A 25150-nucleotide genomic window follows, 5' to 3' on the forward strand; every position below is an offset into this window, starting at 1 on the left:
TTTTCTGTGCAATAATAACCGTGTGCCTGAAGAAAATCTCTCTATTACTATTTGCAGTCATGGCAGACGGTTCTGCATTAAACAAGCCCCACTCATTTTCTTTATTGTCTTTAGCTAAACTTTTTTATGAGACCAAATGGTTTTTACATTTATGCATTTGGCAGACGTTATTACCTAAAGCGACTTACAGTGCATTAGAGATGCGCGGTTGGCGGTTACAGCCGCGGACTCCGCGGATAAACCGCGGATCGGGCGGATGACGTGACGAAAAATAATATTTTAATTAGATTCGGGCGGGTGGCGGATCGACTGCTTGTTAGCTGTGTCCTTCTAAGCATGCAACCTTAAAAGGTGACCACTCTGTCTTTCAGGGTGGCAGCCTCAGAAGTTCTCAAAGAGAACTGAAATGAGACGGTCTAGCCTTCTGAGGACCCATAATTTGCGTCACCTGTTGCACGCGCCCCCAGTAGCCCCCACCGCGCCTGTCAGCAGAAAACAGCGGAGACATTTCTGACTTATTAAAATAAATATGTAATCAAAAATATTAATTTATTTTAGAAAATATGACACATTGATGTAGATTAAACTATTCAACAGTATATCAAATAATCAACCTTATGTTGCAAATATACGCAACATAAACATAATAATATTAACACAAAACATAACTTATAATACTATAATAGTGAAAAGAAAAAGTTTTCTAATACACTTTTATTTAATAAAGGTTTTAATTGTTTGGGATAGCCTCGGCATGTTAAGAATCCATTCGTTCTATCATTAACAGCGCAGAGAAATGAGGACGCATTTTGACATAGCTCTTATCAACGCCTCAAAAAATGAGAATTAAAAACAAAGGAAATAGAAGGTCAGAAAAGGTTTGCCTGGAATAAGTTTTACAAAGTGGTAAATCAGGATGACACCAGTGCAGACTATGTAATTTGTGCGTTTAATTTAGGCATTACTTATTTATTTATTTATTTTTGTCCCGTGTGCGCCGATCGGAGACTGAGTTCACTGCTGATATTCTAGAGCTTTCTAGTCTCGCGGCTGTCATCAGCAGCGTCTTGCATCGCCCAGTCAGCGGATGGCGGGCGGGTGCGGTTTTGAAAACTGGTCAGAAACATTGGTGCGGATGGATGGCGGACGGATGATGAGTTTTGTGATGCGATTGCGGATGAAATAATAGCCCATCCGCGCATCTCTACAGTGCATACACTATATTTAGTATATAATTGAACCCAAAACCTTTGCACTGCTAACGCAATGCTCTAGTGCTGGGCAAAGATTAATCAAGATTAATCGCATACAAAATAAAAGTGATTTTTAGCACAGGGTTTCCCGCAGCACTTTGCAGTTCGGGCGGCCCGCCTAAGCCTGGAACCCTACCGCCTTAACTTGGTCGTCTAAAAAAAAAACGCTGCATAAAAAGCTGTCAAGTGCATCTCGGAGAATAGCGTGGATGCCCTTCACACCGCGAGCGGGCACGCGCGCCACATGGCCGAAACGAAATGAGATAAAGACGTGGTCCGTCATGTCTGGAGGATAGCCAGCTGATAAAACACGTGTCCGTGAGAACTGTAAGTGGACAGTTATGTTTTTTTTTAAGCCTTTTATTGTATTAGTCTATAGTTCTGGCAAATTCAATGTAAGTTAGCAGGTGATTTTGTTGTTTGAGCAACCTGCTAGCTAGGTTTCATGTGGCTGTTGATTATATATAATTGTTGAGCACTCTTGCTCACTTATTTATGTGCATTATTTACATGCTACAGTAGTTACACTCCTTTAAGATAATGTAATTAATAGTGAGAAATAATCAGTTTTTAAAATTTTTGCGCTATCTATCATCGTTCGCCAGACGTTCTACAACAACTGCTTTAGTTTGTGTTTATTAACCCTTTAGTGTCACATCACACAGCTATTCCCGTTAGAGGTAAATACATTTAATTCATTAATAATCTAGTATGTGTTCATATTCTGTCATAGTTTCTTCAAAATGAAGTTTTATTTGAGTGTTTTAAATAAAAATATTTTAATTTTAATCATGACGCGTATGCCCGCCCCTTTGATTGCCACGCCCCTGGTAGCGCCCACCCGCCCAACCCTACCACCTTAACTAACACATTTTTCTGTGGGAAACCCTTAAGCATAATATACAAGTGTGTAATTATTATGTATATATAAATACACACACACACACACACGCACACACACACACATTCATGTATGTATTTAAAAAACATTTACATATAGATTTATTTATTTATATTTGTATATATTTTATATTATATATACATTTAAAAATGTATATATAAATAAAAATTCTTAAATGTTTATATGTATGTGTGAGTATTTAAATATATACATAATGATAAAACACATCACACACACATATATTATGCGAAATTAACTTTTATTTTGTATGCGATTAATCTTTGCCCAGCACTAAAACACTAATATTCTGTATTATAATGCTTTCTTATGTTGCGTTGTCCTTATTTCATAGGCATGGAAAACACACTGAAATAAAGAAAATATATCAGCCATTATATCATTAAGACATCTCACCCTGCAAAAACTAATTTCTGGGAGGTAGCTCACTGACCCCCGACCAAAAGTAACCCAACTACAATAATTTATACATTATTATATTATGTTCATCATATTATCATTTTAATAGGATAGATCTCTTAATCAGTTATACGAATGAATGGCACCTTAAAAACTCATTATTTTTTACCTTTGTTAAGCAGGGGTAAACTTTAATGTACTTCAAATAAAGTACTTTCCTGTTTTTTGGTAACTCTGTAGTCTAAATGAACTGCAGTGGTATACTGAACTGAAGAGAGAGTAAGGGGTCGATTGCAAGCCCACCCACAGAGAAAACTGATTGGTCTGGTTATAAGAACTTTCTAACTTCGTCTTGTTACTCATTATTTGAGTCTCTTCATACTTAGACCTTGTCAAAAATGATCTTGACCTCACATGGGACATTTTACATCATTTGCGGGCATCAGGGAGCCGCTATCAATATGCGAGAGACTTCCGGAACGTTGGGAGAGGTGGGATGTCTTAATGGTCACGTTTATCCTTATCCCATTTTTCAAACTTTAGTTGGTGTCTAATGTTGCTGTTAGAGCATATATAATACCTGCAAAATAATAAAGCTCAAAGTGAACTGCCAGGCGATATATTTTCTTTAACAAAATTCCCCTTTCAAAGCCTACAGCGAACGGCCGGTTTGGACTACAGCCCTCTACTTCCCGAATTAATGATGTCAATAAAAGAGTTTTTGACTAAACTCCGCCCACAGAAATACGTCAGTCGCCAGCTAAGCTCAAACGGCTCTGCTAAACTAAGCTGCTGTCGAATCACAACACACTAAACAAGCCACCCAATCAGAACTCGTTACGTATTTCTGAAAGAGGGACTTCGTAGAACAAGGAAGACATCAGCCCGTGAAAACAGCCCTATACAGATAAGTAAATTTTGTGAAAAATACAGCGTTTTTTTTTTTACACGTGAAACATGAACACATGTTATATTGCGCACTGTAAACACAATCAAAGCGTCAAAAACACAGGAAGAATGGGACCTTTAAACATAACAACCTTACACAAAAGTGTAAGTGGTGTTTGTTTGCCCATATTAAAGGGGACATATCATGAAAATTGTTTAAGTGCTATAATTGCGTCCCCAGTGATTCTATCAACCTAGAAAATATGAAAAAGATCAACCCAGTAAACCATTCTCTGCAAGCAGGTGAAAAATAGGTCATTAAAATGTGGCTCCCCTTGTGATGTCAGAAGGGGATAATACTGCTCTTTAATCTGCACTATCCAACCACGGCACTGCTATTTAGTACAAAGATCAGCTCATTTGCATTTTAAATAGCACATTTTTGCTCATAACTATAAGTGGCAATTTTACATGCTGTAATAAATTATCTGTATAGTATTTTGAACTTCACCTACGTACTCTGGGGACACCAAAGATTTATTTGACATCTTGACAGTCTTTTGAAATGTCCCCTTTAAATGTGTCGTTACAATGCAATGATAACTTTTTAACTCGCAACTAATGTCAACCAGGGTTTTACTAGGCAGGTGCTTTTCACAAAATGCTATTGACATGATTTTTGATATTGGTAATATTATAAAAGACTAAACACTTTTTACTAACTACAGTATATGTGACTCTGGACCAGGGTCATAACTATTTGAAAATCTGAGAGTAAAAAAAACAAAAAAAAACCCGCCTTTAAAGTTTTCCAAATGAAGTCCTTAGCAATACATCTTACTAATGATACATTTATTTTTTATATATTTAGGGTAGGACATTTATCAAATATCGATTTGTGATGGAACATGACCTTTACTTAATAACCTAATGATTTTTAACATAAAAGAAAAATCGGTAATTTTGACCCATGCAATGTATTGTTGGCTATTGCTACAAATATACCCGTGCCACTTATGACAATCCATTAATAATCAAAATTTGTATTCTGTATGATGGCAATAATTTTTCCCTAAGATCACCGGTCTGCATCTCTAATTTAAACACCCATCTCATTAACTGTGATAATCAAGCCATAACCTCAAAGGTAGCGGTGATCAGGCAAAGGAAAGAGAATGAGAGACCAGGAACCAGAAATAATGATTTTTTCCAATGGAAGCTAATGAGAGCAGTACAGACAGTAACAGACATCGGGTCAATGATTCGGTACGGTTGCTGGATTCAATGCTAAACTGGAGCGCACATTGATTGTACTGGGACAACATTGCACATCATCTCTGACTAAACCAATGTTTCATATAGTATTGAGCCAATGAACTACCCTCCTATTTCCTTCATCATTTGTTGGGTGTCTGTATGCAGGTACGAATTACATTAAGATTCTTGGACAAACGCCTGGTGAATGCATAATCACATTGACTGTCAACGAGTCAATCAATGCGGAAAATAAGAGCTGTCAATCTTGATCTATTACAGATGGCACAGCACACAAAGCTTTTGGGACCTAATCAACGAGTGTTTTATGGTGGATAAAAGACCACCTTGCATCATATTGTAAACACATTCACGTATTTTGACAAAATACACTTTACACTTTTCAGGAAAAACAAGCAAAAGTCAGTTGAACGATAAGCATCATTTTTATAAGCAGTTCCCGTCTGATCCGATGTCAGGGAGTTTTTGGCTCTTTTGGATCTCCACCAGGACATCCACCTGCACAGCAGATGGCATATTCTGCCAGCGCGTCATTCAAGCGTCCCCGTGCATCTGCGCAGGTGTTAGACGTCTGCGCGAGCAGCTGGCCTGCAGTTCTCTCTTTTCTCTGTCTTTAATCTCAACACCTCAACTTATTGACCTCTCATTTATCCATGCTGTTTCGGGATTGCTTTCCTCAAAGCTGGGGTGAAACAAATAACATTTCCACGATATGATTAACCACTTCTCCACAGAACAAAGGGTGACAATACATCAAAGGTCCATATCCTCTCAAATCTTCTCTTCCTGCCTTCATTTAACTTACAATGTGTACAGAGGGATAAAAAAGATAAGAGATGATGATGAGAGATTGATCTCTCTCTGGGTATTAGCACACAAAATGCACAGATTTCACTTTATGTATGCTCACTGCGCATACTAGGGATAGACTTGTATATCAGCCAGTCGAATTAATTAAGTGATACTGGGCCGTTTTGACATTATCTGCACCGGTCGATAACCGCTTCCGCTTGGCCGACTGACAGCAGTTCAATTTAATTAAATTCAAATTTATTTCTATAGTACTTTTCACTATTTTGCATTGTTGCAAGCCAGCTTTACAGTAAATATATATTAGTACAGGCGGTAAAGACAAAGTGTAGAGATGTTAAAGGCTCTTGGCAGAATTTACCGGTCGCCCTGAATATCTTAATTTCAGGTCCACTTAATTTCGAGATCTTCATTTCTTCTACTCAACTATTGAACAAATATATCACTGGGGTTTTATGGGGTTTAAATATGTCACTTCTCACACATTATTTTAAGTCCTGTTACAAAAAACTGCTTCCCGCAAAGATTAAATCGTAATATCCTTCCAGTTCAATGAAATGTCCGTTCCCCTAAAAAATCCCATAATGCAATGCAAAAACCATGGAGAAACCAATGCAATGCAAAAACCAACAGAAGTCACACAAGCCAACTTAACAAACATGCGGTGTAACCTTTGAAAAGACAGTATTTTTAATCTTATTATAAAATGTGGGGTTTGTACATTTTAGCGGCATCTAGTGATGAAATTACTAATTGCAACCCACAGTTCACCCCTCAATTTCAAAACGCATATAGTAGCCGCCACAGAACAAACATGTCATCATCAGTTTCTTTCTTTTTAATCCATTTTCGAATGTCCATGGTGAAATTAGTTAAAACCTTAAAATTATGAAATGTTCGTAGCCTTCGTGTTTGCTTTCCATAGTGCAAAATATTTTACGTAATGTTAGTTAATCAAAATTCGACTTTGCCTCACAGACCGTCCTCAACTAAAATATTGCTATTTTAGCTTATTATTCACTCCAGGAAGACAATACACTTAGCTTGAGAAAACCGAGACAACTTCCGGCAAATTTAGATTTGCCCTGCAAGTAGTCTGGCAAAGAGGCCATTCAAGCCCATTTCTAATGCCGAGAAATCGCGGCACCAATCAGAAACGTTGGGGCGGGCTTTACACGATGACGACAGCACAGCGACGGTGAAGCAGATTTTGTACATTACAAAGATGGATGCTGCCGTGGAACATCACTCGTTCGAATCAGCTATCGTGTCTGTTTTAAGCGATTTAAACTTTTCCTTTTCATTAAAACACGAGCAAAGAACAACAATCAAAGCCTTCATATCTAAAAAAAAGATGTTATCGTTGTCTTACCGACTGGATCCGGCAAAAGTCTGATATAGCTCTGCATACGTCATCTCCTTCATCGTTGTGATTGGTTTTATGTCTATCCATTTGGACACAGAGGCATTTGAGAGACGTCCGTTGGTGACGCCCCTTTAGAAATCATTTGTCTATGAAGCTTTGCCCTACCATAACTCAGTTACTACTGAGAATGGTCTGGTTTTAACCAGGCTACAATACACTAGGCAAAGTGATTTTTAAATAGCAAATTTTTTCATTAAAATCCCATTCAACATTAATGGTGATCTTAGGGGGCGGGATAGTGCCCCCCCATGGTGCCGTTCCTGAATTTAATGCATGCTTAGTCGTTTCAACTCCAAAATACTGGGTTATTTTAAACCATTCTTGGGTCAAACTAAATATTTTCTGGGTTATTTTAACCCAGCCAATATTTAAATGTGACATCTGGCCGAAATGTTGCACAGATATGCGACAAGAATGCATAAGAATAATCAAAGTGTTTTTCATGATGTACTTTTAAAAGTATTAAAAATGTCAGTGAGATAGGCTTCAATCTGTTGTTGATGGTGACATTTCACAGTGCGCTTTAAGCGGTCAAGTCGCAAGAAACAAGTCTTCAAGTGTAGTGGTGTCCTTATGGTGCCCAAACCTGTGTACACTAAATAATGATTCACAACCTAGGGAGCCGACTGAAACCCACAGTAAATTGAATTAAGGTCTACTCTCTCTTTACAAAACCATTCCTGTATTGATATTCCTATTGCCATGACAACCGATCTTAAAAGCCCTCTCTATTTACAATTAATGCGAACGTCCCTTAAAAAGGTTTAGTTATTGATTTATTTATGCTTCCACAAAACCCAAAGGAAGCAGCTCGCTCAAAACGTCTCGAATCAAAGAGCTTGTCTGTCAGCATCGGAGTGATGTTATTGTCTTGCGTTGGCAGTGAGCAAGTTTCATAACCGTGACAAAGTTTGATGGATTTCTGGTGCATGAATGGATGAAGGGGGTGTGAATAAAAAGCAGGCTGTGTGCGTTTCTTCCTACTCTCCTGAGCTCCTCCGCCAGCTTTGACTCCTCCATCTTGTGCTCGGTGCATGAACGAGGCCAGTCTGAAGTGTGAGTGGTGTTCTAATGACTGTTGCCTACAGAGACGAACTAAAGCAGCACTGCCAAGAACCCTCCAACCGATCGCTCATTCAGAGACTGAAAAGACCTGGATCCGACCACAGCGGTTTTAACAGCTCACTCGGGTTGCCTTGCGCCTCACAGTAACAGAAAAGAAGCAACTATGTTTTTTAGATAACTATCATGGTTATACAACAGTTTTCTTTAAAAGGTGCCATAGAATAAAAAAAACTGTATTTAGATGAAAATGGAGCTCTGCACATGTAATGACATCTCGCGAGCCTCAAACGCGTTTGTTTCCTCATTTTTATGTAAACTTCGTGCACACAAAAAACTGCTGGAAAACAGCCCAATCTCAACATAACACCGAATGTGATGTCACAGTCGAGATGTACACCACAACATTAAATTACACATTAAATTAATAACAAACATGTTAAATGTTTACTAACATGAGCTACTGACATGAGCCTCAGAGCAGAGCAATCAGAGCAGAGCTAAACATTATTATTCATGACCCTTCCAAATAGGGTAAAAATAAACCATATCCGCGTATAAACAGATGCAGAAAACTTTTTGTATGCTGACCGACTTTGTCTAAATATTGATAAATTGATTGATATACCCCTGAACCGAATTTAATCAAAATCGTTTTACAGATTTTTTTCAGGTACTGGCCAACATCAGAATCAATATCACAGTGTGAAGAGATGTCCAATTTAGACCCCTAATATCTTTATATCGACAAGTGATATATACATTGATATTTTAAGTTATATATTAAAATATAAGGCTCTAGACTAGATTAAGTAAAAAGGTGATTTTCTCTTGCCTCCCCCTCCCAAACAAAACATGGTAACTGATTGTTTTGAACTCAAATAGTTTTTAAAAAACCAAACCATCCCCTCACAGATTTTTAGAAACTAATTCATCATCCACTACCACTTCTCTTTCCACACCTTTTTAACTTGCTGTCACCATTTTAGTTACATTTTACAGTACTCTTAAGACATAAAGGGGAAGCGAATTTGACCATTCACTTTGGCACATGGATTCCAATTGGATATTCACTATGCTTTGCAATTTATACATGAATAGTGTGAAATTTTTTACCAATGTATATCGGCACCAAGCTATTACCATTAAATCTATTCTGTCACATTTCATGAAATTATTTCCCATTTATGTAATCAGCAGTAGCACAACCTTATCAAAAATAATTTCATCGAAAAGTCTGAAATTACTTTAATTCAGAGTTCCATTTTAACGCTGTCTGCACGCACTAAAAAAGTAATTTACATAATAGCTATAAAATGCCGTTTCTGTACAGAATCGACTCCTTCTACCTGCTGAGATTGTCCATCTGCATTAACGGCTGACAGCTCTTCTAAGCTCAGGATGGAACGAACCCGACAGCTGAAGGTGTGTAAAACATTGAGCTAAAGCGTTAAGGCAAACACGCGGCACTCAAATGTCACCGCATAGATTGGGGATGAGGTGACGGCGGTGCTTTGACTGCATTTTTCACCTCATCTAGACATGCTAAACGAGAGTCACTTCTGCAGAGCTCTCGAATCAAAGGATAGGCTGGGACGTTTGAAAACATGCAACCTGTCCGCCTCCGCTTGGAAGCAAAGAAAATCTGAAAAATTAAGCATGTGAAATGCGCCACGGAAATTGAGGTGTCACAAGCCTGACAGATGGTGCATGCTTTGTAGAAACCATTCCATCTGGTCGAAACAAACATCGTCATATTTGGAGGCTGAGATTTATCATGAATGTCAGGCAAAGGTCTGATGATCTAAATCTGTGTTTATTCAAGAGCAGGAAACTCACCATTGGATCTCTACATGGTTAAGAAGTGATTATGAGAAACCGAGAAAAAGTTTGTCTTTTAAATCTCTAAAAACTTTACTAAATTGTCCTGTGTGCAGTCTAAAAACATTGACCCTCTTTTGTCTATTCATATTTTTGGGGCATTTATTCTGCCGGTAAGGTCAGTCAGTGCTAGTTTTCTCCTTCCTTAGTGCTGTCTGATCATTTTTACATCATTTTTCTGATCATATTAACACTATGGGACAACAGATGCTTCGCTGTGAAACTTATGTGTCAGAATGTTTACACATAAATGTTCATCAACTTTCATCTGAAACAACTAAAGGTCTTAGTCTGTATTTATTAATGCTAAATCATTTCTTTTGGGTTCTCCACACACTGTAAAAAATACTTTGCTGCCTTAAAATTTTTTGTAAATCGACTCAGATTTACAAGTCATGTCAACAGAGATGAGTTGTCACAACTTATAAAATATAGTTGAGAAAATTCAACTTAATTTTATAAGTTATAACAACTCACCTGTAGTTGTAACAACTTATTTCTTGTCAAGATAAATTATAGTAAGTTGAAATGACTTGTAAATCCGAGTTGATTCAACAAAAAATTTTAAGGCAGCAAAGTATTTTTTACAGTGCATACACACCTTTTTTAACACTAACCCAACACTGTAAAAATACTGTAGCTATGCATCTGTTTGCCAGTAACTTACTGTAGATTCAAATTTATGTTATTTACTGGCAATAGTTTGTTCAAAGTTAAATGAACATTAGGGCTGCAACGATTAATTGCCTGTCCCATTAAAAATGCTACTGAAAACGATTCAGAATCGATTTTGAATCAATCTGTGTTTCATGCACAGCTTGTGCGTATACTACGGCATTTGGTCAGTCGGAACTCCTTATCAATCTCAAATCATTATGAGTCGGAGTAGTTTATAACGTGCATTTAAAAATCTACACTCGTTAAACAAAATCATTCAAAATATTCTTTATTATCATGAAAATACCTGAAACAATTTGAAGAACAGCAAAATAAATATCCCTATAGACATTTCCTGGAATATCGTTTGTAATGCTACTTCTTCTGTGGCACACAGGAAGTTTCTGCACGAGAGCGCCCCCTGGCTTTGGGATGTGCCGGGATTTTACCGTAATTCATTAAAATTCATTAATTGAGAAAACGCACATATGCACGATTAATTGTTACAGCCCTACATTAAACATTAACAAGTCTTTGTCTTTACAGAATAAAACAATAAAATAACAGCCTCATGTAAAGCATTTTGGAACCGGAAATCTTCATCAACCATTTTCATTTCAAATTTTGGTTCCTAGACTGCTTTGCATGAGACTTCATGTTCATGTTTAATGTTCATTTAACTTAATTTAACTTTGACAAACTGTTGCCAGTAAATAACATAGATTTAAATCTACAGTAAGTTACTGGCAAACCGCTGCAGTAATACTGTAATTATTTCACAGATTTTTTTTTCAATCAGCCAATCTGTGGAGGGTGAGATATAAAGCTCTGTAACCAGAATGATGCTCAATCAATCTTTGCAAAAGGCAAGCTGTCCTTCTAAAGGTAAAACCACTAAAGGCTGGGCCACACTTTCCTTCTCAGTCCTTCCCTCACAGCTTTAAATCCTGTCACATCTGTGATGTGGGACCCTACTGAGCTTAGCACAAACACTTCAGAAATTCACAGCAACTAAGAGAATCCACTATGTGACGATGTGAGCGGCTGAGGATGGAGAGAGAAGATGCAGAGATGCTGAGTTGAGTTGTGGTCTAAAGCTGTCAGTGTCTCTCCCATCAGCAAACCCCCGGGGCATCAACCGTAGATCTCTGGTTTGGAGGGAACTACAATGGAAAGCTCTTTCCAAGATCCACTAAACACGCAGAGACTGTGTCAACCCGCCGTAAAGAGCCACAGGATATCAAATATTATGCAAGCTGCCCTACTGTCAGACCCTATAGAATGTCAGTGAGCTTGCATTAAACAGCACGTGCCCCGTGTTACTGCTTTCAACCAATTATGCATCTGGGAGATTACTTTCAAACTCTCCATTCTTATGTTTGCCCAACAACAGATAACAGCATTTGTTTAAATGTATATATTAGATTAGGGTGTTATAAGAAAATCACTGGAGAGAGAAAGAGAGAGACAAAGACAGAGAGAGAATATGTTTCCAAGCATTTCACAAAATGTGATTGACCATTGATCATTAAAGGTCAAAGTTGTCAAGTTCACTCCGAAATTATTCCTACACTCTTGGTAAAATGTAATAATCTTCATGGTCTTAATAAATTCATTTTCTTTCTTAAGGTTTTGAGGCGAATAACCATTAGTGTGGTATACACCATGGAAGACATCCAACTATTATACAACCAGCTGTAAATAAAATCTGACACATTCCCTCTAACTGTACAAACTGTGCTCAATGTACCAAAACAAGAACTCAGTTATTGTTTGTTAAATCCACTGTAAGTAGTTCAATACATGTTAATATCTATCGACACTAAAAATTTATTGTAAAAATAAAGTAATTGTAGAGTCAACAACATCTTTGCTGCAGCCTATTTTTCTACTAAAACAAAAACGTTGCCACTTAAAAAACTTAAAAACTTGTTTGAAAATCTAGAAATGAGTTGACTTTCGATTTGCAAAACCAATAATAGCACTGGTATTTTGTTTTTTGTGTGTCATTTTTGGTCAAGTCAGAGATTTAATGGAATGCAGAATTGCAACATGGAAGTAAGGCAAAGGTGTTAAAGGTGCAGTGTGTAAATTTTTGCGGCATCTAGTGGTAAGGTTGCGAATTGCAACCAACGGCTCAGTCCACTGCTTACCCCTCGCTTTTGAAACGCATAGAGAAGCTACGGTAGCCGCCCTGGAAAGACACGTCATCGTCGGAGACAACTTAGTAAAAAACGTTTGTCCGTTAAGGGCTTCTGTAGAAACATAGCGGCACAAAATGGCGACTTCCACGTAATGGGACCCTCTGTGTATGTAGATAAAAACGTCTCATTCTCAGGTAATAAAAACATAACGGTTCATTATACACCCCTGAAAATATAGTTTTTTATATTTTTTTGCATTTCTGTCAAGAAATCCTAATAAATATTACACACTGCACCTTTAAACACTACAACACACACTAGCAGTGTTTTCATTACCCTTCAAATTGAAACTGCGAATTGAAAATACAATTCCACGACAACTCCCATATATCACAAAAAAAGTTTTTAAGCTTACATTATGGTATTTTTCAGGCAATATAACAAAAGAAAAGAAAAATATTGCAAAACTGCAATGGTCACCTGACATATGTAACACATGATCATCCTTTAAAGATGCAAAATCACATACTATTGCTATGTTCTAGTGCTGTAGCTGCAATGTACTTACATCTACCAACATCTATCACCATGATGGTGATGTCTGGATTCTGGAATGACATTAGCCATGTTTCCATCACCATAATTTTATGTGCATTTTGAAGTATCGCGGCAAAAACGAGTGATGGAATCCCTTAATTTGCAAACAAGTTTTTCGCTTGCTTGAGGTGGTTTTTGACTTGAAATGTGAAAAAGAGTAAATGCGAATAATGGGAGATGTAAACGCATTTGCCGAATAAATTCTGACATAGCGAACATTAAACCCACGTTACTGACCGTCTACTGGATCAGATGATGTTACTGTACACCGCCGCCAACTCAAACTTCCAAAGTTACAGGAAGTCATTCATTTACAATGGAAGCTGGCTTCTCTCAGCTGCAAGGAGGGTCAAATCCATCGTTTTGAGCGACCAGAGCGTTAATCAGAAAGTTGAAAGAAGCTCAACTTTATGGTGATGAGCTATGCACGGTTCAGCGGCAAGCAGCAGCAAAACTCCAGCAACCAATCGGATTATAGCCTAGACATTCTTCGCTGGTTGATTCCGGAGAAACATACGATGTAAACTTATGTTTTTACTAGGGATGGGCCAAAATTGTAACCTTGCTAGAGACGATAGTTCAAAATCTCTACCAGTTGCAAATTTCTACTGGTTAATCATGTCTACCGGTTTATCGCCCACACCTAGTTCCTACCAAAAAATCAGGAGAAAATGATCATTGCTGTTGCTAGGTTTCTTATCATATGATATGACATTATTTTCATATAGGGACCAGTTACAAAAGAACGAGGCATGGGATAAAAAAGCTGGTGTCCCCCGGTGAGTTTTTCTGATCATTTATAATATTTTTAACTAGTACTGATAGATACTCAAATGTGTCTGTGTCTTGCCAGTAGGACTGCATGATGTATCATTTAGCCAATTATTCTTTTTTTCCAGACCAAATGTGAACAAAACGATTTTTTCGACTTTTTATTTTTCGTTAACATTCCATGGTGACACAGACTTCAAAGCGGCCAAAGCGTCAACAAGCTTCCCCATACTTTTTGATAAGTTTCCTGACGGGCGGATGACGTCAAAGTACTCGGAGAGCGGGGCAAAATTAGATTTCTCCGTATGATTTCTCGAAAAGCAAGAAATTTTAGCTTGACGTCATTCACCTGTCGGTTTTTCCGAACAAGCCTAGTGTCTTTAGCATATATAGGGCTCGATGCCCCTGTTATGAAGTCTTCTTCTGTGCACAGCATTCAGTTTGGTAATTACAAGCTGCACTGCTAGTACATAACTTTCCCAATCTTAACTAAATGCAGCCCTGTCTCCATTTTCTAAGCGCGCCTTGCTTTATTTATGGTTGGTTACTAGGTTACCTATATCACCAATATTATTCGTACGAACACATTGATGGAGCGTACCTAATTCGCATTTGAGTGTTTTACATTTTTTGCTAATTTTGAAAACACTTGCTTCACATATGAATGGAAACCCCACATTCGGAAAAGTTTTTATCGACATTTAGAAAATCCAGCAAATGTATTGCGCAAATCTGTAACTGAAACCAGGATACCGTTTCAAAAGTATGTACCTACAACTAAAAGTGAGTTACCTTAAAGGGACAGTAAGTAGGGTTTTAAGTGTTTTAATAGTCAAAATCAATGTCTTTATTCATAAATATGTCCTTGTTGGTGTCAAATGACCTCTGCCAGTGATCCGACTTTTCTTTGTAAGCTTAGAATTTCGTCTCTTTACTTACATTGAACAAGTAAGTCCAAGGAGGCTTTCATGTCGTTCCGCCCTACTGATAAACTATAAAAGCAGAGAGGGACAAAAAGCACTAGCCTACCAACGCGTTTCCACAACGCGTTTTCATTCACAACACGTGAACCAGCTGAAACGGACAAGGAGATCAGTGATTACAAGGAGATCAGTGATTACACAATTGCTACCGTAGTTGCAACACGCATTTGGAAAGGCGAGGTGCTAGAGAGCACTATTCGTTTGAATGCAAAATACAATTTCACCACTAGACGGGGTAAATCTTACTTATTGTCCCTTTAAAACTACTGTAAAAAAATATCTTAACAATCTGACCTGTGTGAAGGTATTTACTGGTCCTAAAACTCTTCACCTGACAAACATAAAAATCTGATAAATTCGGTAATATGCGCAAGGATACCAGACACGGACATGACATAGAATTCCAGCAGTTCATCCACCAAGAAAAGTAGACCCACAAATTAACGGAGAAATGACCTAAAAATGACTAAACTAATATAAAACACATTTTCTCATAAAATTATTGATATAAGTGGTAAATTAAAATATGACTCTCATATTTTAACTTTAATTGTATGATACCACCTCAGTGCTGTAAATACTGTAAATGGTTGTTTTTTAAAGCCGTAGAGTCAAAATTATTTTCAGATCTAAAAAAACAACCCTTTGTTGCTTTACAACAATAGAAATACGTTGTTATTAATAAAAACTGCGTAAACTGAATGATGTGTTTTCTTAAGGAGAGACATTCACTCTCGCGTGTCCCGGTTAAAGATGAGTGGTGTTGCCCACGCGTGGTGGAGCTGAGCTAAATTTACACAGCAAGTGATTAACGAGCTACACACAAAAAAAAAAACATTCAGCGGATGAACCAACAAAGTCATTTGATTCTACATGCGAATGTATTAATAATGCAACAGCAACAAATTTACACAGTAGGTCAGAGGAGCACCAGATCTTATTGGGGGTACACTTACTGAAATAAAACTGTTTTTTTTCTGTTTGTGTGCTCATGGTTTACAAGCACTGCTGGATGACGATGATGAATCGGCACAAACAAAATAATAACGCTGTAAATGAAGCGCGCTTACGGATGGATAAGGACGCACAATAGGATTCAATAAACCAGTGCTGCGTTTAATCATATGCACTTTTCATTTAGTTAAACAGAGTCAATAGAAAATGATGCGTGTGTCATACAGATGCTTTATGTGTGATTAACAATATTTTACATCTTTATGCATTGTATGCTTTACATTTATACATGTACTACGTTATAAATCGCATCCAGCTGACACGCAAAGGAATCCCGCAGCGTTATTATGCACCAGACTCGCGCAACCACGTTTCTATATCTGCCCCACTTTTGTCCTCAAAACAATTTCAGCACACATGCATGCACCTCATTGATCAAACCACGTCTATCTCAACCCATCTCTCTGACAACCTCATGTCGCAACTCACTTATGTTGCCCACAAGTCTCCCGGTATGTTTTCTGCACAATTCATGTGATTTTAATAAAAGTCAATGACGGCGTTAAAGTTTTCAGAGGGGGTCCGAGGACACACGACAGTGTCCATTCATTACATCACAAGGGCATCAGCGCGCAATGTAAGCAATCATTCACGTTACCTTGGGTTGCGATCTGTCCACAAAGCGTTCCCATCCAAAGCATCAATCCAACGAACAGTGCATCACTTTCAACTCCCAGCATGTTTACACACAGTCAAATTGGGGGTCCAGCCCAAAATAATCACAGATGTGGTGTTAAAGTCCACGGCAGAGCTCGTTGAGTGACAGATGTTGAACTCAGTGAGTCTGAGTCCGTGTGTGTTTACAGCTATGTGGTTTGGTCTGTGTCTCCAGCTCTCTTCATCTCTTCTCTGCTGAACTCCGCAGTGTGTCTTCCCGTTCACTCACTCACCCACCCCTCCTTCTCTCTCTCTCTCTCTCTCTCTCTCTCTCTCTCTCTCTCTCTCTCTCTCTCTCTCTCTCTCTTTCTCTCTTTCCTTGTGGTTTGGGTGTACGCGAGTGTAAAAGTTGCTGATGCTGTGTGGAGGATTTCTGTTACAGTTTCCATTAGATGATAGATAGATAGATAGATAGATAGATAGATAGATAGATAGATAGATAGATAGATAGATAGATAGATAGATAGATAGATAGATAGATAGATAGATAGATAGATACGCAGACCTTTGAAACGTCTTTAGTCACTGCCACGATTGCCACGAACTTCCCGCGGCTTCTGGGGTAAATGAAGCGAGCGCCACGCTTTGCAGGTGGATTGTGAGATTGACAGCGGTCAAGAGTGCTTAACGTTCAAACTCATTTGCCTAATGCAGAGGAGTGACAAAAACACGGGACGAAGAATAAAATCTACCAAACAAAACGAGCCCAAAGTTATGGATAGCAGCTGGACTTCGACTATAAACGGCTTTGCGCAGAACGGTTTATGACACCAAAGTATCGCGAGAGCAGAATACTAGTATACTTCGGGAATCGCTCTCGCGGTACTTTAATTTTATACGCCGATCGGTCTGCGTGGCGCCGTTTGAATTTAAAACATTTTTTTCTCTTTCTATCGACCGTTTGAAAATTATTGCAAGGGTCTTGCGAAGTAAAATTACTTCAAACACTGAAAAAAAATAAAGGTTGGATTTACTTAAAAATATAGTGCTTTATTTTTGCATCCATTGTTTAAGTAATAATGCACTATATTTTTAAGTAAATCCAGTGTATTCTTTTATACAGTTAATAAAAAAAATCCCACAAAACCAGAATCATTATTATAGGCTTACAGTTATGGTTAGAATTTGGTTAGGAATAGAGATAGGCCTAGTTTAAAAAAAATATTGTTCATGATTCTGAAGGATAAAAATACATGTTGTTATGAATGTAGGTTCAGGAGGAGCCTAAACATTCAGGCCTGTCAATCATCTTTATGAGCGTATATACAGCCTCTGCTTTTTAGTTGCAATTCTTCCGGCATCCCTCCTCCTCCCCATCTCCACATTCAATGCTCTTTTTTCTCCTTCTGCAGTTCTGTTGCAGGTGGGGTTGAACTTGGGGCTCGAGCCCCGGCCTCAGGTTTGCTTTTCTGAAGGTTCAGAGCTCAGGTTTAGAGCTCCCTTCGAACACAGCCAGCCAAGTTCGTACCATTAATCATTAAGACTGGATGCGCAGGCGAACTGTGAAGTGCAAAAATCTTTAACACTTTTTCAAATCACATTTTCTAATTATTTTTCAAAATCCATTGCAAAACTTGTATTATACCATCATGGCCTTTCATTTCACTAGCCAAAAGAATTCACAGTCCAATCACAGTCCTCTCATCTCTGGCTAAAAAGAGTCTTGGCCTGCACAAAGAAATGAGATAGACCTCAAAAAAGTCTGAGATGACAGAGCTATTTCAAACAGATGTCCTCTGTTCATGCTTTCTTTCTGAGAGAGATCATCACGACAGAGATGAATGTGGACAGAAACCTTATAAAGATCTCCAGCTCTCTTTGTGATATGGGATGTTTCTTTTATTTTTCAATCAAATGGCCTGAGAAGAAAACAAATGCTTGTTGGCTGGATCAAGCTGCTACGTGGTAATCTCGGTTAATTACTTCTCTGTATGTGTAAACACTTATGAGAATTCAGCTCTATTAAAACAGGTCTGTTCATAAAGGCCCAAACTTGTATAAGACAACAAAAAAGGGACATTTTAAGATCAACACAGAATATTTTTATATGAATGGATGGTCTGGTTATTTGGCTTTGTAAGGGTTAGGCTTAAAAAACCTGGTTGTTTAAACCAACAGTTGGGTTTGTCCATATTTGACCGAACCATGGTTTGAAACATCCCAGCATTTTCTCCAGCGTATCAAGTAATGTGGGGTGACACATGGCAAATTCACGGCTCATTGCTCTGTACTGAATCCGCGTTCGCTGCATTGACAATAGATAAAAGTCAACTGCTGAATGTAATGATTCTGTTGTGTTTCTTATTAAACAACACAAAGCATAGATAAAGGCATGTACGATGGTTGTTTTCTGCATTAAGTAAATTTGTTGCAGAACGGTAAAACGGGAACCTCACACATGCTTCATCTTTCATTACAGATGGATGTAAGAAAAAGCACAACAAAATCCAGTTTTACTCAATTTTGAAGTGACTGACATTCCTGACTGATCTTTCACGTTTCTTGAGAAAATCTTAATTAGATCCGATGAGGTCTGAGGATTATCTCCCATTTCTCTACAGCCTCAATCTTCCACACTGTCTTCATTTTCTGGACATTTATCAGCCGGTCGCCACAAATCCACACAGAAATGTCACCAAACGAGCAAATCCGCAATATGCTTCGTTTATTGGGAAATGCTGAAACAGGTATTTCGCAGCTAATGCGGTGTGGAAATGTCCCCAGGGGCAGGAAACTCATTTTTATTTTAGTTTCAGCACCATCGGAGCATTTCAGAAACAATTAAATAAGAAATGTTTACATGAATTCAGAATGAAATGACAACCCATTTAAAATATTCATACAAAAATATGTCAGAATTTGATTTATGAAGAATTGTTTGGTAAAGAATTGGCATCATACCAGAACAAACACTGATAAATGTGAGTTAGCAGTGTATTTTGGAGGATTTCCTGATAAACCATCTTGATGGTTTCCAGTGCTAACACTTTTTGAAATCTATTTTTATTTGCCATTTTAAGCCTATTACTTCAAATCGACCAGTGGTTCTCAAACTGGGGACCGTGGCCTCCCGGGGGGCCCAAGTTTTATGACATTTTATAAAATACATTCATTCATTCTGTGTAATTAAACCTCAGAAAAATAAGGCTATAAATCAACAGCACTACATTGTATAAGGTTGATTTTAATACAAAGCTGTAATGTTCATTAAATGGATTTGTTACCATTTGGTTTCACTGGAGAGGCCAGAATAGATCCTATTCACCATTAATATAACCAAACAATGCTCATTTATGCTCCCTAACTTCTTTTGCTTGTGTGTGAGTGTTTCTCTGTGGAGAACAGAGCCCACACACACAGAGGAATCACTTCAGACCTCCTACACTCGCTCTAAATCTCTCCTGTCAGGAGTGAATATTATGATTATGCGTGCATGTAGCTCCCATGTGGTCAATTGTATTTACAAAGCATTTGGCTTCTCAGGTGTGCAGAACAAAGAAAATAATAAAATTTTATAAAAAATGTACCAGCGGCGGCCCACGCTTTCCGCTGTCGATACGTATCATATATATCTAATATGGATTTACCCATCTTCCCCACACCTCATAATATCACAGTCTCTTTGTCCTTTCCGCAGTCATGCTGTTTTCTACCCCTCCTTTGCTCTCTTTTATCCGCAGACTCATGGTCTTTGATGGTGGTGAGGGGCTGGCGGAGAACCCCGAGAGAAGCCGGTCAAACTACCAGCCCGTGTTCTCAGTGTTCTGTAATCCGCAGGCTGAGCGATCCGGGTGCACAGAGGCCTGTTAATAATACATCACACGACTGATATGAGCGTACGGCCATGGGACTGTGGAGGTTCTTGTATGAAATAGAAAAACAAACTTAGCAACTACAAGTATAAAAAAGTGTTTGAAAAATAAGCAATATTCATAAGGGAAAGTTGATTTGAGGGCCCTCTAAACTACAAAGATCTTTGACATTTGTGAATCAAACAGTACCCTTCAAAAAAGTCCTAATATGTACCATTTGGTACCAATATGTATCTTTGAGATACCAATGACAGCTGTGCATATTTTGACAATTTTTTTCTGACAGTGTAGATGGGGTAAGTTTGTCAATATAGTGACTATTTAAGTGTTTTTTTTTCTTCTGTTTAGACAAAGTATGGTCAATTATGGTCTTGGCTTGAAAATGCTATTGAACCTCAACACCATTATTGCACAAAAAAAGATACACTCTCAAAAATAAAGGTGCTTTACAATGCCATAGGAGAACTTAAAGAAGTCCTATACGCTTGAAAAATGTCTGGGTTCTTTTTTACCCATGCTGGGTTAAAAATGGCCCAATGTTGGGTTTTTGTTACGCAATCATGGTTTATAGCATTGGGTCAATTTTAACCCAGCATGGGTATAAAAAGAACCCAGCCATATTTGGAGCATAAATGTTCTTTGAGAAACCAAAAAATTTTCTTTTTGAGAGTGTACTTACACACCATAAGCTTTAATAAAATAAGAATAATTTATGCTGTCAATTGATAATTTTTTTTTTTTTTTTGTGTGTGATTAATTGCATTCTTTTGTGAAAATTATTTTTGTTAAACTTTTATGTCATCATTTACTATATGCCCAATTTCAAACAAATTCAGTCAGTTCATGTGCATTTAAATGTAAATAAATATATCAATGTGGTTAAGAAAAAAGATTTATAAGGAATTTTATGTCCTTGTAAACAATGTAGAACTCAATTAGTAAAATCTTTGGCTGCATATATGAATTGTGATAATAGGGTACGCAAGCCACATACACAACACATGAAAAATGAGATTCACTATTAATATATTTAAATTTTAGATTTACACAAATAATCGAAACAGTTTTGAAATATATTAGGGCTGCCAAAAGATTAATCGCGATTAATCGCATACAAAATAAAAGTTTGTGTTTGGATAATATATTTGCGTGTGTATTGTGTATTATTATGTATATTTAAACACACACACACACACACACACACACACGCATTTAAGACATGTAAAAAATGTTATTTATGTATATGATTTTACATTAATATATAAAATAAAATATATCAAAATCTAAATAAATATATATACATATAAATGTTTCTTAATGCATACATGCATGTGTGTGTGTATTTATATTATCAAATAAAATTTGACACGAGTGCATGTTTTTTTATTATGAAAAAACAAACTTTTATTTTGTATGCAATTAATTGCGATTAATCTTTTGACAGTCCTAAAATATATTTTTGACTCAAAATCTTATTGTTATCAAGCCCTTCATTCATGAAAGGTAGGCCTATTTAAAAGTTGTTGTTTATTACACAAGAGCCATTCTTTGTTCCCCAAGGAACCTTTGTGGTTCTTAAAATAATAAGAATTTTTTCCAGTGTTTCTTTATAGAACATTGAGCTTGAAAAAAAAGAAACGTTCAAGAACCTTTATTTTTAACTTTATGTAACATCTAACTAAATGAATGTAAATAATTTAAGAAAATAATCGACATCACAAACACCTTAAACTGTCTCGCTGGTTAAAAGATATAAAAGTCAGCAGATTTTGTATGCGCAATTATTATGAGCCTATTTAATTCTATTGGATTCAGAGTCGATTATAAAGTGGAAGTGTTTTTTTCCAGGTAGGATCATTATTAACCTGCCATGACTTTAATTGCTGTCAGCTGATGCGCATTTCATTTCCGTTAAAAGCTTCTCGGGAACAAATGTCTTTTCTTTTGCCTTTTTTCGAGCAGTTCGCTCATTGTTTCTGGTGAAGGGAAAAAGCAAGTGATTCATTTGTCGCATACGATGCTTCAAAGCCAATAACATAAACTTACGCACGTTTTTATCATCCATCCATTCTTCGGTAACAAAATGAGCAAACCCGAGAAACCTCTTTCAACTCTTTGGGGTATGATATGTTGTTCTCCTTCAGAATATAATTAACAGTAGTATGACTTGTGAAGTTAAAATGTGCTTGTTTGTATCAGGTTGTGAACTCAATGAATCTAATAAAGAAGAATCCTTTAAGACGGACGATACGAATCATCAACACCAGCTGGCACTCAGAACAGTACGTTTGCCTATTTGGTTATTTTTAAAGTCCTTTTAATTGTTGTCTTAACTTTAATATCTTTTTCTGAAGATGTGTTTGGGTCACACCGCCAAAGATGAGTTTAATATTGTTGAACTGGTCATGGGTGAAGGTAACAACAGCGCAAAAGCGGTTCCCATAGCAACACTACACGCCAAATCCATGCCAACGGTAAGTTATACACTTTTAATATACTTGTTTTTTATATTAAACCATTTATTATTTTCAGGTGTATTTGATTGTTTTATATAATATTTTCAATTTTTACATCAACTTTTGCCGTTATTGGTCGTTGTATGACGTATTGGTAAAATCCCAACTCGGATTTACCACAACCCGGAAGTGAGGTCTGGAACGCAGCTTTTTGTTACTACACACTTTAAAATGTTTTGATGTTACCAAATCATAAGTACTAATGTTTTAATTTTATTAAATACACTTAATGTTACTTAAGTCAGGCGTTATACGGTTTTAGGTGGGGATCCTAATTCCGAGCTAGCTGAAACCCATCATAAATGCACAACTCTCTTATTAATTTTCCACATTTTATTTTAATAGTGACCATTCAAAACTATGAAATAACACCCACATAAATGAAAATTGTTTCATTTTGTATAATTTGAGGTCATCTTGCTTCTAGGACCATTATCAACCCATATAGAGCACCTTAATTTATTTTTCCCTATATGAGATCCCTACTATTGGACTTTGATGTATTTACCTTGAGGTTTCACCCCGAGATGCTTTTCAAATACTGAAGGTGTTCCCATCTCCCAGACAACTCTGGGCCGGATCCGTGCCAAAGTCAGCAGCTCCGGTGTGGATACGGCCCCGGAGTCGTCTGCTGTCTCGGGCTCTTATTGAGCATTTTTCTGTATTCAGTATAGTCATCCTTTTGCACTGTTGTTTTTGCCTATTTAGGCATTTAGCAGACTTATCCAAAGTGACATTTTAAAATGAACTTTGTAAAAAATTTACATTTGCACCTTAAGATCAAAGTTTGTAAAGTCAAGAGACCTTTATTCAAAGTCACCCTAAACGTTTAACCAGTAGTGTACATTAAACATTTCCATATGGTTTGTTTGTCCTTCAGGTCAACCTGTCTGGTTTGGATCTTCATCCACCTGTGACCTTTCGCCTGAAGCACGGCTCTGGGCCAGTGTATGTCGGCGCAGAACATGTCGCCTGTGAGGGTGGTTTCTCTCTCATTACTTGTTTATGCATATCTAACATTAGTTACTGAGTTTTGTGAATTATTTCCCAGTGGAAGAGTACTCTGATGAAGAAGAGATGGATGAAGAGATGGATGAGGAGGTAGAAGAGGAGGAGGAAGATATTGAAGAATCACCAGTGAAGAAAGTCACCAAAAATGCTGCTGGCAAAGTAAGAGCAGGTTTTTATTTCAACTCTGAATCACATTTGTGCAATCTGCCATCACCTTATTTTAATTGGGCTCTCGGTTTTTTTTTTTTTTTAAAGAGAAAGAAGCCAGAAAAGGCAGAGGATGAGTAAGTTCATGTATAATTTCATTAACTTTTCGGGCATGTGTTCTCTCCAATCCGAACTAACTGAATGTTTTCTAAATGCAGGGAAGCCTCTGATGGTGAAAATCCACCTAAAAAGGTACTTTATCTTTACTTCTCTTATAAAGTTGATCTATGGCATTGCATAAGTGATTCATGTTTTTTGTTCTGCTCAGGGTAAAGGAAGGGGACGGAAGGCAAAGGTTTGACCAGGCAAGGCACCTGTAGATGACCACCTTAATTTAACCCTGATGAGACGTCAGTAATGACTTTATTTCTGATTGCAGGTGTGGATTGGGAACGCTCCGTACCCAGAAGGGTGCTGTTGGACATTTAAATTGAGAGCTTGAATTTCTCACAAAGGTCCCAATGTAGCTACACTTTATATCAATAAAGTTATTGAGGAGAAAGCACACTGAAGTTTTCTGTGAATACACTATGCAAAAGTATGACTTGACATGTGACACGGTCTCTGAATTCATCAATCCTGCTTTAATCTCAATTTGATTGAGACTTGGTTATATTTTTACAGTGAACTGTAGAAAACAGTAAATTTCCTTTAGTCATTTGCCAAAGTAGCATGCAACTGCATTATGCATGCATTTTATGGTTTCATGCATTAAACAAGTTAGAGCTGGAACGATCATTATATTCGAATGGATGTTTTAGTATTTATTGGATTAAAATCTAGAGATCTTAAACTATTGTGAACATAAACTGCTTCTACTTCCGCTTTTTTTCCCTCTGAATGCCATGTCTCCCTCTCTGCTTGGAAA

General features: G+C 37.4%; 2 protein-coding genes across 2 annotated transcripts in view; one reads left to right on the plus strand and one right to left on the minus strand.

Moving 5' to 3' along the window:
* Positions 1 to 16950, minus strand: part of sez6l (seizure related 6 homolog (mouse)-like) — a 49758-nt gene extending 32808 nt beyond the window's left edge. Inside the window, exon 1 of the mRNA XM_065262523.1 lies at positions 16678 to 16950. Coding sequence (XP_065118595.1) covers positions 16678 to 16759 — 82 coding nt within the window. The 5' untranslated portion in view covers positions 16760 to 16950. The remainder of the gene's footprint in view (positions 1 to 16677) is intronic.
* Positions 16951 to 22485: 5535 nt separating this feature from the next.
* Positions 22486 to 24809, plus strand: npm2b (nucleophosmin/nucleoplasmin, 2b). The gene is made up of 9 exons (XM_065262510.2): positions 22486 to 22668; positions 22748 to 22830; positions 22903 to 23022; positions 23945 to 24038; positions 24116 to 24234; positions 24331 to 24359; positions 24441 to 24474; positions 24551 to 24587; positions 24662 to 24809. The coding sequence occupies exons 1-8, from the start codon at positions 22632 to 22634 to the stop codon at positions 24581 to 24583; spliced, it is 549 nt and encodes a 182-aa protein (XP_065118582.1). The 5' UTR covers positions 22486 to 22631; the 3' UTR covers positions 24584 to 24587; positions 24662 to 24809.
* The last annotated feature ends 341 nt before the right edge of the window (positions 24810 to 25150 follow it).

Source organism: Paramisgurnus dabryanus, chromosome 10 (genome assembly GCF_030506205.2).
Source record: "Paramisgurnus dabryanus chromosome 10, PD_genome_1.1, whole genome shotgun sequence".
Lineage (NCBI taxonomy): Eukaryota > Metazoa > Chordata > Actinopteri > Cypriniformes > Cobitidae > Paramisgurnus > Paramisgurnus dabryanus.